This window comes from Pongo abelii, chromosome 4 (assembly GCF_028885655.2).
Source record: "Pongo abelii isolate AG06213 chromosome 4, NHGRI_mPonAbe1-v2.0_pri, whole genome shotgun sequence".
NCBI classification, from domain to species: domain Eukaryota; kingdom Metazoa; phylum Chordata; class Mammalia; order Primates; family Hominidae; genus Pongo; species Pongo abelii.
In genome coordinates this window covers 140,082,895-140,098,509 of record NC_071989.2, presented here as the reverse complement: position 1 = coordinate 140,098,509, position 15,615 = coordinate 140,082,895, and the positions used below count along the sequence as shown (strand labels likewise).

At 37.2% G+C, this 15,615-nt stretch overlaps 1 protein-coding gene across 2 annotated transcripts in view; it reads left to right on the top strand.

The window, feature by feature from the left end:
- FNIP1 (folliculin interacting protein 1) overlaps positions 1-15,615 on the top strand; it is a 159,626-nt gene that overhangs the window by 73,342 nt on the left and 70,669 nt on the right. For both annotated transcript variants that reach the window (NM_001131596.2, XM_009240982.4), the window contains 3 exon segments: positions 8,628-8,728; positions 8,986-9,060; positions 11,398-11,489. In NM_001131596.2, coding sequence (NP_001125068.2) covers positions 8,628-8,728; positions 8,986-9,060; positions 11,398-11,489 — 268 coding nt within the window.

The window sequence follows — 15,615 nt, the reverse complement described above, 5'->3', positions numbered from 1 at the left end:
CATTGGGTTATACACAAAGGAAAGCCCATCAGACTAACAGTGGATTTCTCTGCAGAAACTCTAATGCCAGAAGAGAGTGGGGGCCAATATTCAACATTCTTAAAGAACATAATTTTCAACCCAGAATTTCATATCCAGCCAAACTAAGCTTCATAAGCGAAGGAGAAATAAAATCCTTTCCAGAGAAGCAAATGCTGAGAGACTTTGTCACCATCAGGCTTGCCTTACAAGAGCTCCTGAAGGAAGCACTAAATATGGAAAGGAAAAACGGTACCAGGCACTGCAAAAACATATGAAATTGTAAACATATGAAGTTGACACTAAGAAGAAACAGCATGAACAAACAGGCAAAATAACCAGCTAGCATCATAATGACAGGATCAAATCCACACATAACAATATTAACCTTAAATATAAATGGGCTAAATGCCCCCATTAAAAGACACAGACTGGCAAATTGGATAACGAGTCAAGACCCATCAGTGTGCTGTATTCAGGAGACCCATCTCATCTGCAAAGATACACATAGGCTCAAGATAAAAGGATAGAGGAATATTTACCAAGCAAATGGAAAGCAAAAAAAAGCAGAGGTTGCAATCCTAGTCTTTGATAAAACAGACTTTAAACCAGCAAAGATATAAAAAAAACAAAAAGACAAGGGCATTACGTAATGGTAAAGGGATCAATGCAACAATAGGGATCAATCCAACAAGAAGAGCTAACTATTGTAAATATATATGTACCCAATACAAGAGCACCCAGATTCATAAAGCAAGTTCTGAAAGACCTACAAAGAAACTGAGACTCCCCCACAGTAATAGTGGGAGACTTTAACAACCCACTGTCAATATTAGACTGATCAACAAGACAGAAAATTAACAAGGATGTTCAGGACTTGAACTCAGCTCTGGACCAAGCAGACCTAATAGACATCTACAGAACTCTCCACCCCAAATAAACAGAATATGCATTCTTCTCAGCAACACATCACACTTATTCTAAAATTGACCACATAATTGGAAGTAAAACACTCCTCAGCAAATGCAAAAGAACGGAAATCATAACAAACAGTCTCTCAGACCAAAGTGCAATCAAATTAGAATTCAGAATTAAGAAACTCACTCAAACCGCACAACTACTTAGAAACTCAACAACCTGCTCCTGAATGACTACTGGGTAAATAACAAACTGAAGGCAGAAATAAGTAAGTTTGAACAAAGACACACCGTACCAGAATCTCTGGGACACAGCTAAAGCAGTGGTTACAGGGAAATTTATAGCACTAAATGCCCACAGGAGAAAGTGGGAAAGATCTAAAATTGACACCCTAACATCACAATTAAAAGAACTAGAGAAGCAAAAGCAAACAAATTCAAAAGCTAGCAGAAGACAAGAAGTAACTAAGATCAGAGCAAAACTGAAGGAATAGAGACACGAAAAACCCTTCAAAAAATCAATGAATCCAGGAGCTGGTTTTTTGAAAAGATTAACAAAATAGACCACTAGCCAGACTAATAAAGAAGAAAAGAGAGAAGAATCAAATAAACACAATAAGAAATGATAAAGGAGATATCACCGCTGATCCCACAGAAATGCAGACTACCATCATAGAATACAATCTACACAAATAAACTAGAAAATCTAGAAGAAGTGGATAAATTCCTGGACACATACACCATCCCAAGACTAAACCAGGAAGAAGTCAAATCCCTGAATAGACCAATAGCAAGTTCTGAAATTGAGGCAGTAATTAATGGCCTATCAACCAAAAAAAGTCCAGGACCAGACTGATTCACAGCCAAATTCTACCAGAGGTACAAAGAGGAGCTGGTGCCATTCCTTCTGAAACTATTCCAATCAATAGAAAAAGAGGAAATCCTCCCTAACTCATTTTATGAGGCCAACATCGTCCTGATATCAAAACCTGGCAGAGACACAACAAAAAAAGAAAATTTCAGGCCGGTATCCCTGATGAACATCAATGGGAAAATCCTCAATAAAATACTGGCAAACCAAATCCAGCAGCACACCAAAAAGCCTATCCACCACGATCAAGTTGCCTTCATCCCTGGGATGCAAGGCTGGTTCAACATATGCAAATCAATAAACGTAATCCATCACATGAACAGAACCAATGACAAAAATCACATGATTATCTCAGATGCAGAAAAGGTCTTCGATAAAATTCAACACCCTATCATGCTAAAAACTCTCAATAAACTAGGTATTGATGGAACGTACCTCAAAATAATAAGAGCTATTTATGACAAACCCATAGCCAGTATCATCCCAAATGGGCAAACGCTGGAAGCATTCCCTTTGAAAACCAGCACAAGATAAGGATATCCTCTCTCACCACTCCTATTCAACATAGTATTGGAAGTTCTGGCCAGGGCATTCAGGCAAGAGAAAGAAATAAAGGGTATTCAAATAGGAAGAGAGGAAGTCAAATTGTTCCTGTTTGCAGATGACATGATTGTATATTTAGAAAACCCCATTGTCTCAGGCCAAAATCTCCTTAAGCTGTTAAGCAACTTCAGCAAAGTCTCAGGATACAAAATCAATGTGCAAAAATCACAAGCATTCCTATACACCAATAATAGACAGCCAAATCGTGAGTGAACTCCCATTCACAATTGCTACAAAGAGAATAAAATACCTAGGAATCCAACTTACAAGGGATGTGAAGGACCTCTTCAAGGAGAAGTACAAACCACTGCTCAAGGAAAAACAGAGGATATAAACAAATGGAAAAACATTTCATGCTTATGGATAGGAAGAATCAGTATCGTGAAAATGGCTATCATGCCTATAGTAATTTATAGATTCAATGCTATCCCCATCAATCTACCTTTGACTTTCTTCACAGAATTAGAAAAAACTACTTTAAATTTCATATGGAACCAAAAAAGAGCCCGTATAGCCAAGAAAATCCTAAGCAAAAAGAACAAAGCTGGAGGCATCACACTACCTGACTTCAAACTATACCACAAGGCTACAGTAAGCAAAACAGCATGGTACTGGTACCAAACAGATACATAGACCAGTGGAACAGAACAGAGCCCTCAGAAATAATGCCACACATCAATAACCTTCTGATCTTTGACAAACCTGACAAAACAAGCAATGGGGAAAGGATTCCCTATTTAATAAATGGTGTTGGGAAAACTGGTTAGCCATATGCAGGAAACTGAAACTGACTCCCTTCCTCACACCTTATACAAAAATTAACTCAAGATGGATTAAAGACTTAAACGTTAGACCTAAAACCATAAAAACCCTAGAAGAAAACCTGTGCAATACCATTCAGGACATAGGCATGGGCAAAGACTTTATGACTAAAACAGCAAAAGCAATGGCAACAAAAGCCAAAATTGACAAATGGGATCTAATTAAAGAGCTTCTGCACAGCAAAAGAAACTATCATCAGAGTCAACAGGCAACCTGCAGAATGGGAGAAAACTTTTGCAATCTATCCATCTGACAAAGGGCTAATATCCAGAATCTATAAGGAACTTAAACAAATTTACAAGAAACGAACAACCCCATCAAAAAGTAGGTGAAGGATACAAACAGACACTTCTCAAAAGAAGACATTTATGCGGCCAACAAACATGAAAAAAAAGCTCATTATCACTGGTCATCAGAGAAATGCAAATCAAAACCATGATGAGATAAGCATCTCACGCCAGTTAGAATGGCGATCATTAGAAAGTCAGGAAACAAAAGATGCTGGAGAAGATGTAGAGAAATAGGAACACTTTTACACTGTTGGTGGGAGTGTAAATTAGTTCAACCATTATGGAAGACAGTGTGCCAATTCCTCAAGGATCTAGATCCAGAAATACCATTTGACCCAGCAATCCCATTACTGGGTATGTACCCAAAGGATTATAAATCATTCTAGTATAAAGACACATGGATACATATGTTTATTGCAGCACTATTCACAATAGCAAAGATTTGGAACCAACCCAAATGTCTATCAATGATTGACTGGATTAAGAAAATGTGGCACATATACACTATGGAATACTGTGCAGCCATAAAAAAGGATGAGTTCGTGTCCTTTGCAGGGACATGGATGAAGCTGGAAACCATCATTCTCAGCAAAATAACACAAGAACAGAAAAGCAGCGCCGCATGTTCTCACTCATAAGTGGGAGTTGAACAATGAAAACACATGGATACAGGGAGGGAAACATCACACACCGGGACCTATTAGGGGGCGGAGGGCTAGGGGAGGGATAGCATTAGGAAAAATACCTAATATAGATGACAGATTGATGGATGCAGCAAACCACCATGGCACTTTTATACCTATGTAACAAACCTGCACATTCTGCACATGTATCCCAGAACTAAAAAGCATAATAATAATTTTTTAAAAATGTATATAATTTCAGGTAAGTGGAACATTGTCTTTGAGTTACACAGGGTTTAACAGATTATTAGCTACCAGGAATGAGTACTTAGAATAGACCTTTTAAATAAGGCATTTTTAAAAAGACGATAATGATAATAGCATCCTTTTAATTATAAGCTTCATTGTAGATTATGTCACATTAAAATACATACCTTGCCAGTCACATTCATGGTAACTATTTAGTATATGTTAGAACAGACAAATAGAACCTTAGTAGTAAACTATACAGTGTCATAAAATTTACACAACAATTTATTAATATTTTTACTGTATTTTGCTTTCTGGGGCTTATTTTATTTGTATAATAGTAAAATCTATAAATGCCTTGGTATTTAAATTTGTATAGTTTGCTTAATACAAGAAATAAGAAATTCAGTCAAAATAACAATAGAGTTAGACGCATTATGGTAAAAATGAGCTTATAAGGGAAGGCTGCCATGTCTCTTGTTAGCCAGAAGTAATTTAGGTTGCCAAGTAATACTGGCATTGATTTTTTAAATAGCTATTTTATCATTAAAAAAATTTTCTGCTCCTTTTCTGAAATGTTGTTCTCAGTACCCAAGCCTCTTTGTCTTGAAATAAAAATTTGATCTTAACCAAATCTCAAGAATAAATTAGTTGCTTTCTATATTAGTAACCTAGGTATGACAGAAATGACTTTTTTCTTAAAAATTAACTTTGTGGGCTGGGTGAGGTGGCTCACACCTGTAATCCCAGCACTTTGGGAGGCCAAGGTAGGTGGATCACGAGGTCAAGAGATCGTTATCATCCTGGCCAAAATGGTGAATCCCCGTCTCTACTAAAAATACAGAAATTAGCTGGGTATGGTGGTGCGCACCTGTAGTCCCAGCTACTCAGGATGCTGAGGCAGGAGAATTGCTTGAACCCGGGAGGCGGAGGTCGCAGTGAGCCGAGATTGTGCCATTGCACTCCAGCCTGGGCGACAAGGGCAAGACTTCATCTCAAAAAAATGTGAAACTGATATAAAAATAGCCATGTATAAAAAAGTGTGTTGCTACTTGAAGGTGTCTTTTTAAAGAAAGGTACAAATATTTAAACATATGGATTATCTTAACCCTAATAATAGGACAATTTAACATAGGTAGTAAAGAGATAAAGGAGTAAAAGAGTCACATGATAAAACGAAAAACAGTGTGCAGCTGTATATCCTGGTCTCCAGTTGTAAAATGGGGATTCTCTTCACTTTATGGTTATTAGAATTTTCCTAAATATTTTAGAAACCATTTATTTTTTGATTTTATATAATTGCATCAGTTAAGAATGGTATTGGGACACTCTCTAAACAGTGGCTTAAACAAATTAGGGGTTGTGTTCCTGACATGATAACCCTAAAAGTGTACTATCTAGGTATGATACTGGGCTTCAAGATACCCTCAGAGACCATGGTTCACTTATCTTTCTACTTAGAGTTAGTGCGTACTTGTTGCCTTGTTGTTATAATATGACATCTCCATCTGTAGTGACTTCCATTTACATCTTACTGACCAGGCCTGTGTCAAATGCATGTGAATGAATAGTTCTGAAAATTGCTACTTCAACCATAACACTGATCTTTTAAGTATAAAAATTACTCTAAATCTCCTATCTTCAAGTGAGGCTGTGAAATGAAATTTTTTTCAGTTGTGCACATTACTGCCCTAAAACAAACTGGACTTCAAAAAATGAGGAAGAATTAGAGAATAGATACTTGGTAGGTAAAAAGTGATATTTGCCATGATATCTAAATAGTAACGAAATGGATAAGCTCAATCTTTAACTGTTGTCTGACTCCTGTGAAGACAAAGAATAATGAAAGAGAATAACTTTTTAATCAGGAAGTTCTTTGGAAACAAGACATAATGTTTCAAGGAAGTCTTGCTCTGTCGCCCAGGCTGGAGTGCAATGGCGTGATCTCCACTCACTACAACCTCTGTCTCCTGGGCTCAAGCGATTCTCCTGCCTCAGCCTCCCGAGTAGCTGGGATTACAGGCGTGCACCACCATGCCCAGCTAATTTTTTGTATTTTTAGCAGAGACGAGGTTCACCGTGTTGGCCAGGCTGGTCTTGAACTCCTGACCTTGTGATCCTCTTGCGTCAGCCTCCCAAAATGCTGGGATTACAAGCGTGATCCACCGCGCCTAGCCTCAAGAAAGTCTTTTAAAAAAAAAATTGTGGGAAGAACGAGATCTACCCTCTTAAATTTTTAAATGTACAATGAATTGTTGTCTATATGTACAGTGTTATACTATAGATTTCTAGAGCTTATTCAAATTGCTTGACTGAAATTTAATGCCATTGATTAGTAAATCCGCATTTCCCCCTCGCCCCAGCCCCTGGTAACTACCATTCTACTCTTTGATTCTGTAAATTTGGCTATTTTAAATACCTCATATAAGTGGAGTATTTATCTTATCATGCAGTATTTATCTTTTTGTGACTGGCTTATTTCATTTAGCCTAACGTCCTTAAGATTCATCCATGTTGTTGCGTGTTGCAGAATTTTCTTCTTTTTGAAAACTGAATAGTGTTTCATTCTGTGTATTTATTATATTTCATTTATCCATTCATCTGTCAATGGACATTTACGGTTATTTTCACATCTTGGCTATTGTGAATAGTGCTGTAATGAATATAGGAGTGCTAATATCTCTTTGAGATCCTGATTTTAATTATTTTGGAAAAATGCCCAGAAGTGGAATTGCCAGATCACATGGTAGTTCTATTTTTAATTTTTGGAGGACTTGCCGTGTTGTTTTCCATAAGTACAATACCATTTTGCATTCCTCCAACAATGTGCAAGGTCTCCAGTTTTCCCACATCCTCACCACTTGTTGTCTTTGCTTTTTTGATTATAGCCAACCTGACAGGTTTTATGGTTTTGATTTACATTTTTCTGATTAGAAATGTTGAGCATTTCTCCTGTATCAGTTGGTCATTTGTATGAATTCTTTGGAGAAATGTTTATTCAAGACCTTAATTGCATTATTAGTTTTTACTATAGAGTTGTAGGGGTTTCTGGTACATTTTGAAGCCAAATCCCTTATCAGATACGTGGTTTGCGAGTATTTTTTCCCATTCCATATTTTATCTTTTTGCCCTCTTGATTATTTTCATTGCTGTGCAGAAACATTTTAGTTTGATGTAGTCCCACTTGTCTGTTTTTGCTGTTATTACCTGTGCTTTGGGTGTCATATCTGTGAAATTATTGCTAAGACCAATGTCATCAAGCTTTTCTCTTGTTTTCTTCTGGGAGTTTTACAGTTTTGGGTCATACATGTAAGCCTTTAATCTATTTTGAGTTGATTTTTGTGCATGATATAGGACACCAGTTTTATTCTTTCGCATGTGGATATCCAGTTTTCCCAGAAGCATTTGTTAAGGAGACTCTCCTGTCCCCATTGTGTTTTCTTAGCACCCTTCTTGAAGATCAGTTGACTGTATACATGTAGGTTTATTTCTGGGCTCTTTGTTCTGTTCCATTGGTCTATGGCTGTCTTAATGTCAGTACCTTACTGTTTTCACTACTGTAGCTTTGTAGTATAATTTAAAATCAGGACGTGTAATGCCCACCAGCTTTGTTCTTTTTCAAGGTTGATTTGGCTCATTGTGGTCTTCTGTGGTTTCATGTGAATTTTAATATGTTTTTCTGTTTTTGTAAAAAATGCCATTAGGATTTTCATAGGCATAGTATTGAACCTGTAGATCACAGATATGTCTTTACAGAAATACAAAATAGATATAAATTGCCCCATTTATGGATGCTTCTTTTAAACAACAGGAGTAGTAAAAATTATTCTGCATATTCTTTGAATTTCACTTATTATTTATCCTGGAGAAACATTGCATATGCATAAGATGCAGTTAAGAATGCCTACTTGTGCATTATTGGTAATAGCAAAAATCTGGAAGTGACTTAAATGCCCGTGAGTAAAGGGAACTGGTCTGACAAACTGTGGTATTTTCATACAATAAAATATTGTACAGCTCTTAAAAGGAATTAGTCAAATTTATGTGTAACAACATGGTTACATCAAGAAAACATTTTAAAATGAAGAAAATCAAGTTGCAGAACAGCATATACAGTGTAGAATTACAACTCAATGTAGAATAACTATATCAAGAATTTTTAATAAAAATCAACATATGAAATAGTCATAAGCTTTTAATTAACACAGTTTGTTAATGTGTGGTTATTGTTTAGGGTTCTCGGTGCTCTTCTGATGCCAATATGCTTGGAGAGATGATGTTTGGCTCAGTAGCAATGAGCTACAAAGGATCTACCTTAAAAATTCATCAGATTCGGTGAGAGGATTTCTGATTTTTTTTTAACGAGTCCCATTTTTAGATATTTGGGTTTTTTTAAGAGAGAATTTTATATGATCTTCACTCAGATTGAGCTTGTCATACTCCATTTAAAATGTTCTGTGGTTTTAATGCTACTTCATGGCTCTTGCAGCTATGCTGTGAAACCTCTGTGACTTACACATTTTTATTTATAATAAATCCAAAAGGTCATTATATTTTAGTTTTGGTCTCTCTCTTTCTCTTTTTCTTCATAGTTCCCCTCCACAGCTCATGCTCAGCAAAGTGTTTACTGCTCGGACTGGCAGCAGTATTTGTGGGAGTCTCAATACGTAAGTGCTTATGGATACGGGGGAAATGTATTACTTTAGATGTGCAAAGTATGAAAACTAACAAACTGCTTTTAGGACTGCAGCACAAGTTCAGATTTTCTGTCTTTCCTTAAGTTTAAAAGTTCATGGAGGCCAGATTTCACTCTCAATTGAGTTTAGTTGAGAAACATGAGATGTCGTTTCTGTTTCTGTGAATCGCTAGAAGCAGTATCTGGAAGTAGAATGATGAATGGATTTCCGTCTTAGGGCAACATGCTGATTTTCAGTTTTGCGGTACCACGCTGAGTTACCTGAGTTACCACAATCTGTAGGTTGATGCCCTTCAATTTTCATATCCCCTACGAAATTAACCCTACAGACAGGACTGACCTAGGTCAGCCATATTGATATTACATATAATATATACACTATATAATGATAGCCACCAGGGTATTACAAGCTATTAATGCAAAGATTGGAATAGTGAAGCTGAAACAAAGGCAGGCCTGGTGTCAGGATCATGGGCCCTGTGCCAGAACCTAGTAAATTACTGGGGCTAAAGTTAGGCAGTAGAAGACCCCAGAGAGAGATTTTGCAGGTGCCATATCAGAGCAAGACTCATTGGCTAGTCAGAGCCCCTGGGGGTAACCCAAGGTCAAAGGCAGCAAGGAAACTACTCCAGACTACAGAAATTCTGCAGGGCCCCCATTAATTGTTAATGCCTTAAAAAGACCTGTTTGGAAGAGTTTTATTAGCTAAGTTTCTAATACCTGTAATTCTTTGGAAGGAAAGTGGGAGGTAGTCTTTTTTTTTTTTTTTTTTTGAGACGGAGCCTCACTGTGTCACCAGGGTGGAGTGCAGTGGCGCGATCTCAGCTCACTGCAACCTCTGCCTCCTGGGTTCAAGCCATTCTCCTGACTCAGCCTCCAGAGTAGGTGGGACTACAGGCGCAGGCCATCACACCCGGCTAATTTTTTTTTTTTGTATTTTTAGTAGAGACAGAGTTTCACTATGTTGGCCAGGCTGGTCTCGAACTCCTGACCTCAAATGATCTGCCTGCCTCAGCCTCCCACAGTGCTGGGATTACAGGCGTGAGCCACCATGCCCGGCCGTGGAAGGTATCCTTTAAAATATTATGGATGCCTTAAAAAATCTTGAAGCCAAAAATACTGATCTTTAAAAGTAGAAATTAGAGATCTACTAAAGTAGAAATTAAAGATTCCATGTTGGAATCACTGATGTTAGCCATAATCACCAGAGTTTTTTCACCTTTTCTAAGTTCTGATAATTCCTAAAATCTCTAGAAAGGATATTTTGCACTAAAAGCATAAAGTACTTTTATTTTTCTTATCCTGAAAGAGACACTAAAAGAAGTGATATAGGTTATTTGTAATATATTAGACTAAAGATAGTTTTTGGATATTTGCCTAATGATTTATTCTACTCTTCTTCCTCCTAGCTTCCACCTCTCCCTAACAGATAATTAGAAAATATTTTTAGGTCTAAAATATGAGGGGAAACCTTGTTTGAAATCTAAATCAGGTTCAGCAACTTCTACTTTAAAGATCCAGATAGTAAATATTGTTTGGCGCAAAGACTTGGAACCAACCCAAATGTCCAACAGTGATAGACTGGATTAAGAAAATGTGGCATGTATACACCATGGAATACTATGCAGCCATAAAAAAGGATGAGTTCATGTCCTTTGTAGGGACATGGATGATGCTGGAAACCATCATTCTCAGCAAACTATTGCAAGGACAAAAAACCAAACACCGCATGTTCTCACTCATAGGTGGGAGTTGAACAATGAGAACACATGGACACAGGAAGGGGGACATCACACACTGGGGCCTGTTGTGGGGTGGGGTGAGCGGGGAGGGATAGCATTAGGAGATATACCTAATGTAAATGACAATGGGTGCAGCACACCAACATGGCACATGTATACGTATGTAACAAACCTGCACATTGTGCACATGTACCCTAAAACTTAAAATAAATAAATAAATAAATAAATAAATAAATAAAATATATATATTTGGCTTTGTGAGCCAGACAATGGGTTGTAGTTTCTCAACTCTGCTGTTGCAGCATCAAAGCATTCATACACAGTATATAAATGAATCGGCATGGCTGTCTTCCAATAAAACTTTATTTACAAAAAAAGGCAGCAGACTAGATCTGGCACTCCAGGCTATAGTTTACCAACCTCTGATTTAAATGATTATGTTAGTTAATTTGTAATGCTAATAGGAAGAAACTGTTTTTGCACTTAAAATTTCATCAGGATGTACAAAGAATTGTCCTTAAACCATAAAATGAATTTGGAATTAATTTTTTTCTCACCCTCCATAGGCTACAAGATAGTCTTGAATTCATCAATCAGGACAACAATACATTAAAGGCTGATAATAACACAGTTATTAATGGACTGCTTGGAAATATAGGTAATGGTTCCTTTGATTTTATAAGTTTAAAAAATATTAGCAGTGGAACAAGTGTTTTTTGAAGTTATTCCTTAATAGTGCAGATCTGTCATGATAACAAAGAATTTCAAATACTGTAAGTGGAAGAGGCATTTAAATTGCCAGTATGTATAACATTTATTTGGAAAACATATTTTTCATATATTTGAACACAATATTTATTTTGTATCTGATAAAGAGTACTGCTGTAGATATATCTAATTTGTCTTCATTGTTTTTCATTGTTAAATTTGATGCATCTTTGAAAGGTGTCAGTGATAAGAAAAGCCCTTAGTAGTTCTTTTGGCTATTTCAGCTGAGGAAGACTATTACACCTTCTTCCTTCTCTCTTCCATAACCATAAAAGTTATTTTAAAATGATGCTTGTTTTTGTGACCTGTAACTCAGATGAGCAGATGTTCAAATTTGATGTTTCTTAAAAGATTTATTAGAATAACAATTTATTTAGTACTTCGGTTAGCTGATTGTTGTTATTTAAGTACTACATTTTAAAGTGACAGACTTTCTAAGATTTCCAGTCATTTTTTCTAGACAGCTCAACTGAACTGCTGCTGTATTGCGATATTTCTGGTGCATAAAAAGCTACATAGTAGCCAAGGGAATGGGATAGCAATTAGAAAAGTATTAATATTTCTTTCATTTTCTGTTTAGCAAGAACTTTTATTTATAATTAATTTTAATAAATATTTGTTATATATTAGTAGAAAAGTTTTTTCTTCCAACTTGAACTGTATGACATCCTATTATTTATTTTTTATAATTTGTGTTTATTCAAATGAACAATCACTTATAAAACACCTATTACTGTGGGCTAGTCATAGTGTTAGGCATATACTTTATAATGTATGTGTGTTATAGAAAAATAGAAGTTCTGCGTTTTCTTAACTTGCTTGATTACTTCATTGATTTTAATAAAGGAAAAATGTGACAAAGAAATAATGAAATCTTTTTTCTTTATAATTTGATACTTTTCAAAGCTCAAGGGGCTTGTTGAAAGTTGAAAGTAATTATGGGTTTTTTTTGTTTGTTTTTGTTTTTTGAGATGGAATCTCACTCTGTCACCCAGGCTGGAGTGCAGTGGCGTGATCTTAGCTCACTGCAACCTCTGCCTCCCGGGTTCAAGCAATCCTCCTGCCTCAACCTCCCAAGTAGCTGGGACTGCAGGCACGCGCCATCACACCCGGCTAGTTTTTGTATTTTTAGTAGAGACAGGGTTTGCTGTGTTGGCCAGGCTAGTCTCGAACTCCTGACCGCAGGTGATCCACCCACCTCAGCCTCTCAAAGTCCTGGGATTACAGGTGTGAGCCACCGTGCCCCAGCCAAAAGGAATTCATTTTATAACACAAATCCATTATTACTTATAAAGGTAAATTATACTATAGAGGTTAGATATACTTGTCTTCTCTTTTAATATAGAGTAGAAAATCCGTTTTACATACTACTGACTTTAAATAATGAGCAGCATTTACTTGCACTCTTTTAATTGTGAATCAAGGATTTTTGTGTGTGTGTCTACCATTTCTTATTTTCTTTCAATTTCCAATCAATCAATCAATCGGTAAGTATGTGGTGAGCACCTATAATATGCCAAGCACTCTGCTAGGCCCTGAAGATACAGTGGTGAACCAGACACAGTTCCTGCCTCAATGGATTTATAGTTAGTGGAAGTCAGAAAAGTAATACAACAATTACAGTATACTATAGTAAATTCTTAGAGTTAAAAGCAGTGTGTGATTAAAATAAGGAGAAGCACTCAGTTCAGTCCTGGAGAGTCAAGGAAGGCTTCCTTGAGGACATGACGCTTAAGCTTGAAGGATTAGCCAGATGGTTAGGGAAAGAAATGTTCTGTGAAGAAGCAGTAGTACGTACACAGACCTAGGGGTAAGAGATCATAGAGTATGGAAAGAATGTGAATAAATCAGTATGTGTGGAGTACAGAGTAGGGGTAAAGTAAATGAAAAAGAAAGAATGGAGCAAAAGCTAGATCACAAAACACACTGTAGGCCACACTGAAGAATTCAGAGTTAATGCTTGGTGTAGTGTAGTTGGGCACCAGTGCAGGTGTGTTGGTTCGGGTCCTTTACCTGTTTTTTTTAACAGGTGCCAAAGACAGGATTAAATGTGCAACAATTGTATTAGGGGAAATGACTATGTAAAGGAAAATGAGGAAAATGCTGGGAAAGTCTGAGAGACCCATCGAATTGTGATGTAAGTCTGACCATGGATGAAGGAGAGAGGGATAGAATGTTGACTGGAAGTGTCTCAGCCCGCTATACAGTTCAAGGGAGGTTTAGCAAGGCCCTGGGAAGTATTTGAGTCAAAGTTGGTTGTCAGAAGTGTCCCATGTCTCCCCAAAATGGGCCTGCCTTAGTATACCTACTGTGTTCAGCCATTGGCTGGGAGCAGCCTATCAGCTATGTGTCCTTGCACAAATGTGGCAATGGATTTCAGTAGGTGTTCTTAATCAACATACTCTTTATAGTTGGAGATCTTTGAGATTTATTCTCGAGGCCACCACAGAGGAATTTTCGGAATATAGCAACACAAATTACATTTGTGTCTGTAGAAGAATATTCTAACTGCAGTAGGAATGGATTCAGATAAGTGGGATTGAGAAAAGGCCCATATTAGAAGGCTGATCATGTTACTCCAAATGACAGATAATGATACCTACAGTAAATTAGTGTCAGTGGGGATAGTTGTTGAGAAATTCACTAAGGGACATAGAGTGGACCAGATTAGCTAATTAAATAGAAGGGGTGAGGCAAAAGGAAGAATCAAGTTTGGCACTTTGCTGGCTGTTTAATTGCATGGATATTGGTGCTGTTCACTAAGGGAAATAGAAGAAATCAGAATTGATGATTTTAGGTTTAGGCATGTTCAGTTGGAAGTACCGGAATATCGAAGTGAAGAAATCCATTGTTGTTAGCTAGTTAGATAGGTATATTGTAGGGTATTCTCTTTAACATAAAAATGGATGAGTGTTTAATAATTTAAAAATAATAGAAGTTGACCAGTTAGTTGTATCTTCTGTGGATTTGAGAATCATCAGGACATAAATTATAATTGAAAGCACAGGAATGGAGGATGACCTTGGAAATGTAAAGAATGAGAAGGAAAGATTGTTGAAGATGGAGCCTTGGGGAATGCTGGCTTTAAGAAGGGTTACGAGGCCGGGCGCGGTGGTTCACGCCTGTAATCCCAGCACTTTGGGAGGCCGAGGTGGGCAGATCACGAGGCCGGGAGATCGACACCATCCTGGCTAACACAGTGAAACCCCATCTCTACTAAAAATACAAAAGAAAATTAGCTGGGTGTGGTGGCGGGCGCCTGTAGTCCCAGCTACTCGAGGCTGAGGCAGGAGAATAGCGTGAACCCCGGAGGCGGAGCTTGCAGTGAGCCAAGATTGCGCCACTGCACTCCAGCCAGAGCGAGATTCCGTCTCAAAAAAAGAAGGGGTAGGAGAAGAGAGGCACACAGACTAAGACTGAGGGGGGAAAATACAGAGAGTGTGTTACGTGGGAAAAAAGTTTACAGTGTAATATAATCAGCATCAATTACTGCTATAAGGTAATATAAAATAATATGGACTAAATTAAGCAACAGGAAGGGTTTTGGTGGCCTAGATGAGCAGTTTCAGTGGGGAGAATAGATGTCAGAATGGGACGACTCAGGGTTTGGACTTTTGTCCAAGATGCAAGCAGTCGTTCTCAAACTTTTTGGTTTTAGGAGCTCTTTACACACTTAGAAATTATTGAGGACTGCAGAGAACTTTTGTTTATGTGGAGTACAACTACTGATAAATACTTTATTAGAAATTACAACCAAAAAATTGAAGAATATTTAGTAAATCCTTGAAAAATTACACTAATACCCCCTTTCATGTTATTACAGGCCTCCAAAAAATCAGTAAGAAGAGTGGCATTGTTTTATATTTTTACAAGTCTCCTTAATTTCTGGATGAGGATACAGCTAAATTCTCATATCTGCATCTGTATTCAGTCTTTTGTGATATGTTGTTTTCATTGAAGTGTATCAAGAAAATCCTGTCTCACACAGATAGGTAGTTGGAAAATGGAGGACTTCA